Genomic DNA, 12,539 nt, shown 5'->3' on the forward strand with positions numbered 1-12,539 from the left:
ACCCACTACTGTTCATCTTGAGATGAACTAGTATGGACTTGGCCTCCCTCCCTGGTGTGCAAACACCATTCCTCTCCATGGACCGCACCTTACCAATAGATCTTCTCTCAAAGTGTACGGTAGACTAGGAAAACCTCTCCTCCAAAGCCACACACTGTAACCACAAAAGTGTTTCAACTTAAAAAGGCAAAATCCCAAGTTACACATGGAATGACAAGTGGTCAAGTGTGATTCTTCCTGGAGATGAGGCAGGCATCAGAAGCTATAGGCTCTATGGAGAAAGTTAGCATAAACACTTGCTCTCAGAGCAGAAAACCGAGAAGTAGAACATTCACGTGGGATCCTATAAAACAAAGACTCTGCAGATGTACACAGAAATAAAGAGCTGCTGCTCCCCTCCTCTGCTGTTTGTTGCTACATCACAATGTCTTACAATGCCAAATCTACAGCCGAAGCTGGAAGAAGCCAGTCTTCACATTGGTCTGTAATGTCCTGTATCATTTCCTCCCACACACTTTTCACAACCCATTGGCTCCTGAGTCCTGCACTCCATTTGCTTCAATGACAACTGCATTAGGCTCCTCTCGCTGTGAGAGCTCTATACAGGTTCAGCACTCCCAGTCTAGAACTGAAAGTCCAAATGCCACCAAATATATATATACTTCTCTTTGTTTCCCTGCGATGTCTTAAATGGAAAGTTTTATATCTAACCCTCAGGTAGCACAACCCATGGAAAACACAAGCGCACTAAAACTATTGTGTGAAATTGTTTTCAGGCTCTGCGCACAAAATGTATATAATATAAACAAATTTGTGTTTAGACTTGGGCATGCAACACAAGACAGCTCATTATACATTTGTAAAATTTCAAAACTTGCAAAAGTATGAAATCCTTCTCATTTGAAGCACTGTTGATAAGAGATGTTCTTAACTGCTCTTCTTTTCTGCCTCCCTCTAAAGCATCATTCTGACAGCTTCACTTTTGTTTTATCCCTTGCAGTGATCTGCTCAAATGCATCCCTTCTAAAAGGACCTTATCCAGCCCTCTCCAATATGGAAAGTCTCACCACAATTTATTGCCTTCACAGAACTCATCACAAACTGGTGTCATATTATGTATCTATGTGTTTATTTTCTGTCTGTCCCACAAGGCTAGTTCTGCATGTGTCTTAGCATTGAGAAGTCGGCTGTAATTTACTGCCATAGTCAATGAAGGCTCATAAGGGTTCAACAGATATGTTAAATTAAGTTGAACTCTTTACGCCACATTTTCATTTCCGAAGAGTATATGATCCTGGAATGACTCTGAACTTCCAACAACACTGTGACTGGTATTCCTCAAAGGGAAGAAAATGAGAAGCATATTAGAATTAGAGCTACTTTACTGGAGGGTGGGGGAGGGACAATTCTGCTTTAGAACAAAGCCTTCCCATCCTATCTGACATTATTTCAACTTTCATCCTACTTTCTCAATGTTATTTTTTGTCATTATTAACTTCTGGTAACTCATTCCCTACTCCCCCCCACACGTTATGTGATTCAGATTTTCTTTACATAACAGACTTGTCAAAATTTCCAAGGCAAAACTAATTGTACTTAACGAGTAAATGCATCTATATTCTCATTTACAACTGTGGTCTACTTTTTTAAGTTTTAAACAGATTTTAAAGAATTCTTTGAGAATTTCATATATTGCATTTTGACTAATTCTCCTGGCCCACCTCCTCCCAGATCCATCCCCCTTTTTTTCCATAATCCACACAATTTTGTGTCTCATTCATTATTTTTAAACCCATCTAAACCCTTAGAAAGAGCTTGTTTATTAAACAGGTGTTTTGAGCAAGTCACAGGACCTCTGAACTTTCTGATAGCAACTGCATTTATAGTATACATCCTCTGCGGGCAACAGTTCGCGACTTGTATGCAAATCAGTGGATCTGACTGGAAAAGAAAACAACAACAAAAACACCCTGTCACCTGTGCTAAGGGACAAAATAACTTGGAGTGTCAAAGAGTCATCAAGATACTTTTATTCCAGGGTCCCTTCAGTTGCTCCCATTCAGATTAGAACTGTACTTAAGAAAAAAAAGCAATGAGTTGCTTATTTGACAGACAGGACTTGTGCCCCTTTGTTCCCCAGGTATATCTGTAATCTAGGCAAGCTTCAGTGGAGGAGGCAGATTAAAGAAATAGCCAGAGGCAACTATCAATTCTGATTTCTGTAGAAGAACTAGTTACAGGTGGTAAATTGGAGATGTTTCATAGTCTTTCAAAGAAAAGTAATGATAATAATATTAAGGAGAACAAGAAAGAAGAAAGGCAAGTGAGTCAGTGGGTGGGTGGGCAGAAAGAGAGAGAGAGAGAGAGAGAGAGAGAGAGAGAGAGAGAGAGAGGAGGAAGGGAGAGACAGAAGAGGAAAGAGTGCGTTGTGTTACATTAGAAGACCTAATCAAACAATAAATTTAAAACAAAGCACATGTTTGACTTCGACAGGTATATTTTTGCCTGTTGAGACGAAGTCTTCCATGCTTAAGAATCTCTCTGTGGCATAAGGGTAACATCCCACTCCTTGATCAGCAACATATTACCACAGATCATTTTCTACGTTCGAGCAGTGATGGGGAAAAATTGCTCCTCACTCACATCTCAACAGCCATTGAATTTAGTTAGAAAAGAAAGAAGTAAAGCCAGAAGACGTATATAAAATGGCACGTATTAGGTTCAAGTGTAATTGCAAACAAAGATGCTGCAGACATGGGGAGCTGAGAAGGTTTCATGAAGGTCAGCGTAGAGGCTGGCTCACAGCAGTTAGATGGACTCCTCTGAATGTGCACAAAAATGAACAGACAGTGCCCAACTTCTGCAATTCTTTTCAATCCTACAGTGCTAGATAATATCCCAGACCATGAAATCTAGCTTCTGAAGTTCCTGGAACAAAAATGTCTCCCTCCTTTCCCGCCCCCCTCTTCTCTCTGCTGTCTTCCTCTCTGCTTCTTTACCCCTTTCCTTTTCCATTTCCACCTACCCTTCCTTCATTTATACACATAGATACTTACATACATACATGGATGTGATGGGACACATTAAAAACTGCCAACGTGACCATTCCGTTATTAGGGAATGTTTATATCGTAGATGAGAGAGAACAGCCAGAGTCATCTCTAGGAGTCCAATGCAGGTAAAGAAATAGGTAGACTAAACATGGTCAGGCAGGAAAGCAGGAGTGTGAGAAAGAATAGTAGCTATAGTAAGATAGCAGGATGCAAAGAACAGAATATACGAGAGAAGAAAAGCGAGTAGGAGGCAAAAGGCTTGGAGACGGATGTGTAGCTGAGGAGAATGAAGCCCTTGAGCTAGAAAGTCTTTAGGACAGAGGAGGAAGTGAAAAGGACTGGAGTATTAGTGTGAACTTTAAAATGTATAGTATGAACTTGTGATCTTGAGGGATCCTGGAGGCCAGCATGGGCTTTGGTATGCTCAGAGGTACCACAGGTAGTCATATGTCCCTTCTGCCAGAGGTAAGGGAAGCAAGTCCTTTAGGAGGATGAAAACCGGTTTCACAGTTTCCTGAGGAGTGCTGGTATTTATCTAACCTCCCCAAATCCTCCTATAGTCAAGATTGGACTCATTTCTGGATATTTTAACAGCCTGAGACCTAACAGGGTACATGTGTGTGTACATGCACTCACTTGTGTGTGTGTGTATGCATGTTTGTGCGTGCATGCATGTGTGTGTGTGTAAGATGTTCGGAGATAATATGAGACATATTTAGCATGAAAAAGGGGAGTTCATTCTGACAGAAGAAACTACTTCTTCCCAGTGAATGTTCTCTTCATTGTTCTTAGTCTTTCAATGAAAGAGAACTTAAAGTGCACATTTTCAGGAATTCACAAACCAACTCTTTTAAGGTAATTTAGACAACACAATTGCTTGATTTTCATTTGCATCAGGCAAGGTACCATTAATTAGTTTCCTCCAAATGGCCCAAAAGTTCACTGGAGGAGAATATGCAGCCTTGTGATAAAGAATGAGTGTTTCGTGATCTACCTCGGGGCTTGATAAATAGGGACAAAGACTGCAGTGAGATGCACGCACGCCAGCAGTGATGGGACACACATGAACAGAGAGTTCCCAAGTTCAGACCTGGGGTCGGGAGTGCACTGTATTTATAAAATAAGAGCCTACTTACTTATTCATCCTCCACTTTGGAGTATTAGAAGTAATCCCTAAATAACTGTTACAACACATTTTTTCTTGAATAAAATAAAAAGATAAAGAATGAAAAGAAATTTCAACAATTACTGCTATAATTTCATTGTGTATTATGGGTAATCCACAATACTCTCATATGCACAAAATGGCAGACTATCAATAAAAGCTCATCTCTCTTCATCTAGGAATTTAGCAAGCAGACAATAAGAAAGTTGAACTTCGCCGGGCAGTGGTGGCGCATGCCTTTAATCCCAGCACTCGGGAGGCAGAGACAGGTGGATCTCTGTGAGCTCGAGGCCAGCCTGGTCTACAAGAGCTAGTTCCAGGACAGGAACCAAAAAGCTACAGAGAAACCCTGTCTCGAAAAAATAATAATAAAAAGCCAGGCATGGTGGAACAAGTCTATAATCCCAGCACTTGGGAGGTAGAGACAATAGGATCAGGAGTTCAAGGTGATCTTCAGCTACCTTGCGGAGTAAGAGGCAAGCCTGGACTACAACAAAATGAAAAAGAAAAGAGAAATTTAAACTTCGTCTCATTCAAAAACAAATGCAAGGCAGCAGAGAAGACAGAAAAGACCTCTTCATGAAACAATGGCCACTTTGAATCCCAGCATCCCTGTGAAACAGCTCCCAATGGACGCTTTTATAATCTCAGTGCCGGGGAAGTAAAGACAGGATTCCTGGAGCTCACGGGCCCACCAGGTGGAGATAAATCAGCAAGATCCAGCTTGAAAGAGACTTGTCTCAAAAAATAAAGTGAAGGTCCGTAAAAGAGGACACCAGGCATCAACTTCTGGCCTCCATCTGTAGACCCACACACATGCATACATACACAGACACACACACATGCACACACACATGCATACATACACAAACACACACACACACACACACACACAGAGAAAAATATGGAGGAAATATCAAACATAAGTGATATACCTATAAAAATAAATAGGTATTTAAAAGTCAGTGAGTAGTCTCAAGAGGAACTCAGAATGGGAAGGGAACAGCACAGCAGACGCACTAGAAACCAGAGTGCCCCCTTCTAGCATGCAGATTTTTTTTTTTTGGAATATTCCATTTGTAAATCAAGTGAAAACCTGAATTTTACATTTTAAATGCAAAAATATATAATTTTTAAATATAATAAGATACTATTTCTATGTCAAATTAAATAGTAAAATATAATGAAACCATTTAAGATTTGTTTATCTTTGATGCTGAAGAGCAAAAGCATGTACCTTGTTTTTCTGTGTTTCCTTAAAGGTCAATGTTGACATCCAATAATTCCCTATAAGGAATTTTATGTAAGTGCTAGAACATAGTGAAATAAAAACAGTGCTCTATGAACATACATCTGTGTGCCTCTCTCCTTGAAAGAGTTTTCAGATTAAAACGTTAGCAATATTTCTGTAGAGGGCGACATAAGAAAACAGGATCTCACACAGTTTACAGAATTACTGGGAAAAGGGGAAATTTGTAAAAAAAAAAAAATTGCAACTTATCCTCCTGGCATTCCTCAAGCTTATGAAACTTACCTAGTGACAGGTAGTAAGAAGATGTTATTTAAAAACATTTCTGTATGACTTCGAGATTACCACGCTTTACATAGTGAGTTCCAGGACAATTGGACAGTGAGACCCTATTTCAAAAATCTTTTTTTTGAAAAAAGATATTCTCTGTCATTCTATTCAATAATACATATTAATAAAAATGTCCTATATGGCAGATATGATCATACATTGTGATATATTTGTCTCAAATAATATTATTCTAAGAAGAACCGATTCATTGTTAGAAACTGACTTTGCTTTCTCCTCTTTTCTTACGTTTTATTTTGACACTGAGGCTAAAATGCAGGACTCTCTTCTATTAAGTATGCCTTTTACCATTGGGCTAACCTCTAGACTCCCTCCCATTCATTCTGTTTCTCACAAAGAAAATTTCCAAACTGAGTGTGATGACACATGCCTAGAATCTCAAAATTCGGGATCTGGAGGCAGATCAATCAAGAATTTAGGACCAGACTCAGCTACAGATGTACAGATATATCAGTATGGTTTTATGCCATACTGACATGTCTGAGACCCTGTCTCAGAAAAGAAACAAAAAATAGAATTCACTAAACCTATTAAAATTGAAATATAATAGGGCTGGAATAATTTTTAATTTGGCTTTAGAAACAGATGCCATCATACCATTATCTATGACCAAAGGTATAATTCTACTGTATTTTTTCGTACAGTGAATATATCAACTTTTTACCTTTTTTACAAATTAGCCCAGAAATCAAAATATAATTCATATAATTAAACATCACAGCATTTCATCTTAAGCATGAGCTTTTCAGAAATTGTACAGAGACTTTTAATTGCTATACAGAAAACTTTGAAGAAAACAACTTCGTTTTGAGCTTGAAGACGTGAAATAGACCACAGAAACAAATTTCAGAACTTCCTGAACTCATTTTATAAGCAATATGATTAGAAAATATGACTGAGAACACAAATGCTGCCTAAGATAAGTCCCCATGTGTTTAGTGTGTGGAATCTCTGTCGACTCACGAGTCAGGATCGTGAAGTAGAATTGTAAACTGAGCCTCAGTGCCACCTTACCAATTTCATAAAGCAATTTCTGATTGTCACACTTAGAAATTTCCTAAATTTAGCATTATGCAAGCACTTCCACCTCAGTAAAATACGATCTCCCAAACCCTGATCAAAGAGGTGCTAAGGCTTCTTTCTGGGCGCAGGCAGTTCAAAGCAATGCTGTTTGCACTATAGAAAAGGGAGTACAGAGTAGAGAAGGTAGGGAGATAGCACTGGGTCCTGTGTCTGTCAATAAATATGCTCAAAAAGTGAGGGGAGGATGAGATAAAGGAACTGATTCACAGATCACTCAATCTAAACATTTAAAAACAGATTTATTCTGTTGTACTTTTATTTTTTTTTTAATGTGCTTCAATAGTTTCTGCATTTACTAATAAAAGCTGGATATCCTTTTTTGCTTCTTTGTTTGTTTTTCGAGACAGGGTTTCTCTGTATAACAGTATTGTTGTCCTGGAACTAGCTCTTGTAGACTGGGCTGGTCTCCAACTCACAGAGATCCTCCTGCCTCTGCCTCCAGAGTGCTGGGATTAAAGGTATGTGCCACCCTGCCCTGCTACTTTTTATTTGTTTGATTGTTTTAAAGCTGGATATTCTTAGAAATATATATATATATATATATATATATATATATATATATATATATATATTGCTGGAAGATTAGACATTTACATAGTAAGCTTGGTCATGTTACAGGCCATGATAAAGCAGACGTTTTAGGAAGCAAAACTGATTATGTAAATACAGCAGTTCCCCAAATAGTCACATTGAGTTCCTAAAATCCCAAAACCAAATGGACATTGTCGACAGTGACCTCAAAAGTAGTAGCCCATTCTGTCAGACCTGAGTCACAATGTCCTGATTACATTTTTTTCATGAAAATATTACGTCTATCAGGTGGTATTTCTGATAACACGTGGATTAAGACCTTCACATCTGATATCATCAATTAATAAATATAGCTTCATTAAAAATAATAGCCACATAAAGAGAACTTAGACACTTAGGTAGAAAATTCTTGAATGTCTACCGAACACAGTTTGACAACTGCTAAAACTAGTGCTTATTTTCCAGAAAGTTTATACTTAACCTTCTAAAGCTGCAGCAGCATGCAAGATAAAGTCAGGGATAGATGTGTCGCATCATCTCTTCCACTCTTAAATAACCAGAGCAACAAAGCTACTAACAGTAAAACACAGAAAAGACAAGTCATTTAAGAGTCTATTTGTCCAAGCAATTAAAATACTCCAAAGACATTTAGAAAAGGAACTGCAGATAGTCCCTAAGAGGCATATTATATAAAGCATAGGCTTTGCTAAATGTTCATGTATGTTCACATTTTTTATTGCTTCTGCATATTAAAAGCCTCAATGTTGTTTTCCATGAGTGATTAATTAACTTAATCTCTTAAAAAATAAAATCTTCAACTTCAGTAAAACTTAAAAATCTTAAAATCAACCCCATGTTGCTTCCAAGTTCTAGCAAGTACGTATATTTAACTGTTTCTATCTGCTTAGATTCTGTTCAAGTATCACAACTTAGTTTTTTAACTCATTCGCTAGAGAACGCTGGAAAGAACCTAATTTATATAATAAAACTTATAACTAATAGCTAACATAGATAGCCTCATTTTTCTAGAAACCACATATATATTTCAAGATAAGCTAAAAATTGGAAATTGTCTCCAGAAATAAATGCTACCCTTAACTTCTCAAGTCTTAGAATGAAATTTTCAGCTCCTTAAAATTAGCAACTCATCCCCATTCCTTGTAATAATATCTACATTCAATCATCTAGACAATATGCAACATTAAATAATTCGCTGAGACCTCACGAAAAAGCTGCATGCCACCAAATTTTTTTAAAATGTACTGCCTTTTAGTAGTTCCTTCTTTGTTTTCTTCTTAACATAGATCTTCTGTAGTACAGTTCAAATGTGAAATTATGACAGGAGTACACACTACCTGATTGCCCTTCCATGATCCCACATGGCACAAAGAAAAGACAGAAAAAGAAAAGACAAAAGACACAGAAAGAAAACATAACTCTTACTGAGAAAGGGTAAGCTTTTGTGATGCTAAGGTGTTCCACATCCCCTCCAATCTGTCACAAAACGACCAACAGAATAAAGAGAAATGAAAACAAAACAATGGAGATTTCATTCATTTCTGGTTTAAAAACCTATCAGTACACCCTCAAAGGTACTTGAGACTTCATCAAAATCCAAAATATTATATTTTACTTTAGCCAGTTTCTTCATTAACTCAGGCAACCATTCCTCTCAAAAAACATATTCCACTAGTTGACACATAACGTGAGAAATTTTGTTCATCACTATATGACCAATATAAGTATGTTGATTTTAGCCACAATGTCACTTAAAGAAGCCAATTAATGAGCCAAAAACACAAAAGTTAAAACACAGTCTTGGGAATAACTTTTCTCTTACAGCCCTGACGAAATCCTTCCTAGGCTAATAACCTAGGCAAGAAAGGGAGCCCAGAGCTCAGGAAGGAACACTTGTATCTCTCCAAGGATCATCTAAGAACTCAGAAAGTAGCCAGCCCCTTCCATTTTGTTTTATTAGTGTTGATATCGTCGCAAGTACTGCTACTTTCCTGCAGGTTGAGTAAGATTCATGATTATTTCCCACAATTCTTTATAACATGTAGAGTCATCGTAGTTGTTTCCTTAAAAGTCCATTTCAGAAATCATGAATTCAGAATATATTTCTTTGGTCTGTACAACTTCATGTCCCAAATAAAAGGAAAAAGGAAAGAATTCTAGAAGAAATTTGGAACCCAAAATTCTACACAGCAACTGGCCTATGATACCCATTAATCTCAAAGACACCACTCTGCCTTCCATGTGCATTTGATGGACAATCTCTAGATTCTTTTCCTGATGGGATCCATAACTTCTCAAAACTGTAGAGATGATCTTTTAAAAAATGAGGGGGAGGGGAACAAACCTAGATTTTCAAACATTACAGTTTGTATAGTTGACTATTTTCAGTTCTGATATTCTAAATATATTAGCCATAATAAAAATGAACATGATAACACACTGATATATTATAAAATATTTTGATAATCGTATCTAAAATGTTTATAATTATGTAAAATAAGGCAGAGTTCTTAGGTTGAAAACACAAGTCATATGTATCTATTAATTAGTCTATTAATTCTACACTTGTCACTTTCTAGGATTAATATTTGCCAGAAACTTCCTGGTACTTTCAACCTTTTGGCATACCCATTTCACAGATCAAAATAATTTTCCAAATCTTTGTTGCTTTCGTACGTCCATTAAGAGAAAAATGGAGTCACTCTAAAGTGTCGGGAAGCCTTAAGAAATTCACAATCAACCCACCCATGTCCGATCTCCATCCCATTTCCCACGAAGGCACCTACCCCAGTGTTGTCATGGTGACGATGGTGTACCAGAAGGCTGCAGGGATGCTGGTGAACTTGCTGGCTGATGACCCCTTCTCTGCGTAAAACATTACTGTAGCAAAAATGATGATAGCCATAGTGAGAGAGAAGAGCAAGAAGCCCAATTCGGAGGCACAGCTCTTCAGTGTGTACCCCAGTATACGCAGGCCTTGAGAGTGGCGGGAAAACTTAAAGATCCTGAAGACTCGAAAGACTCGGAGTGTGACAAAGGCTCCACTGACATCCTCATTATCTGTCATGACCAGCCCAATGTAATAGGGCAGGATGGCCACCACATCGATGATACTCATGACGCTGCGCACAAAACGGTAACGACTGGGTGCCGCCGCCAGACGGAGCAGGTACTCAACTGTGAAGATCATGACACAGGCGGTATCTAAGCAGAAGAAGGCCACAGCATACCGTTCCCCACAAGGCAGTTCTTTGATGTGGCCTGGGCTAGACCCACAAGGAACTGTTTCCACCACATTGGCGATGACTGAGACGGCAATGAAGAACCCAGTCACGTAGTAGAACACCAGGGCCATGGTGCTGGTGTGAGGATTCTCAAAGGCCCGCCAGACCCTCTGCCTAGCAGTCATGGTGGGCAATGCGCTCTCTCCTGTGTTGTCAGTGTCCGCATCATCCTGTAGGCGCTCTGCATTCTCCCGCCTGCGGTCCTTGTACTCCTCGTAACAGCAGTCACCAATAATTTCTGGGATGAGGCCAAAGAAGGCCAGTTCTTCATCATAAGCAGAGATGCACTCATGGCGGGGATAGTGAAGCTTCCCAGTGCGGTAGAAATTGAGGATGTGGCGGAAGATGTCTGGGTCGCGGTCAAAGAAATACTGTTGGGTCTCTGGGTGATAGAAAAAGTCTCTCTCAGAACTGCCCAGGAGAGTATCTGGGTACCGTTCCAGGGTGTCCTGCCATGTCTGGAAGCGGGTGCCGCTCACGTTCAGCACAATTAGAGCATCCTGAGTCCTTTTTCTCTCCTGCCTTGGGGGAGCTGGCATAGGCCCCGAGGCAACAGGCATCCACCCAATGGCTGCCGCCCTGGCAAAGGGCAACCATGCTGCAACACCAGCCGCCATGTTGTCTGGAAGTGTAGGTCTCAAGAGTGATAACAGTCACCCAAAGTAACACAAGGAAAGTAACGCAATGCCCCACTTCTTCAAGTCAAACAAAACACTGGGGAACACTGTTCACAGGAACACAGTTATTCCAAGGTGGCGCAGGTGAAGTCACAGTTCTCACAAGGCCAAGTTTCCCTCGCAGACAAGTATTTGGAATACTAAGAAAAAAATACAGTGACCTAAAAATCTCTCTCCATAGAACCTAAACAAATCTCTGCCAACAGTTGGACCAGGGCACCTCCTGGCACATGTAAGCACACAGGTGACTTTGGGAGACAGCCGTTTCTTCAAACAGGTGTCTTCGCTTCTCTCCTGACACAGTCTGGTTGATATGAGGTCAATATAGAGAGTAGGAGAGAGGAAGCAGGGGGAGTCGCCCAGGGGTAGTCTCTTAAAAAGAATGAACCTTTTCACCTTCCCTTTCTGCTGAAGTAGTCCTTCCCGCCAAAGGCGTCTCAAAAAGACGACCTGTTGTTGTAGCTCCGGAGATGCGGTCACAGCCACTGTCCCGCGTCCCTGGGAGTCCGCCGGCCGCCTCTAGTCCCGCGGCACTGGCTGAGATGGAGGTGAAGAGCAGGGCTCGCGGCGGGGGGCGCCGGTCTAGACCTCCTTTTCCCCCACGTCGACAGACACCCTCTGTGCCAGCCGAGAGCGTTCACCCGATGGCCCCTTCACTCTCTGTTCAAGTTCAGCTCAGGTGCAGCGTGACAGTTAGAGAGCCCGGGAGCTGGCAGCCGCCGCCGCCGTGGCGGCAGCATCATCTGCCTCCGCGCAGAACGCGCCTCGCCCGCGGTACATACCTGGCAAAGTGCGCGCCGGGGCTGAGTTGCATAGAGACTTTGCCGTCGCCTTGCACCCGGAAAAGGAAAGGGAGAGCCAGAGACTCCGGAGCAGCCGGATCCCAGGCGCCCGGGGAGCATAAATAAAGCTCTGGCGAGCTCTCCGTCCCCTTCCCCCACCCTCCGTGCCTCCCTCCTCCTTGTCACCTTCCCAAAAGCCAGGCGCAGGCGAGCAGAGCCAAACAGCAACAAGTTCAAAAAGGTGCGGGGGAGGCGAGCCGCCCAGGCCACTCGCTCCTGCCAACTTACTGCGCGGCCGGCGTCCCCGGGGTCGGGGCGCTGCGGGGCTGCGGGGTGCCGGGACTGCGGG

General features: G+C 40.9%; 1 protein-coding gene across 1 annotated transcript in view; it reads right to left on the reverse strand.

Annotated features, from left to right (window-relative positions):
• Positions 1-12,327, reverse strand: part of Kcnd2 (potassium voltage-gated channel subfamily D member 2) — a 500,479-nt gene extending 488,152 nt beyond the window's left edge. The window contains exon 1 of the mRNA XM_057780086.1: positions 10,234-12,327. Coding sequence (XP_057636069.1) covers positions 10,234-11,348 — 1,115 coding nt within the window. The 5' untranslated portion in view covers positions 11,349-12,327. The remainder of the gene's footprint in view (positions 1-10,233) is intronic.
• Positions 12,328-12,539: the final 212 nt, after the last annotated feature.

The sequence above is a fragment of the Chionomys nivalis genome, chromosome 1, assembly GCF_950005125.1.
Source record: "Chionomys nivalis chromosome 1, mChiNiv1.1, whole genome shotgun sequence".
Taxonomy (NCBI): domain Eukaryota; kingdom Metazoa; phylum Chordata; class Mammalia; order Rodentia; family Cricetidae; genus Chionomys; species Chionomys nivalis.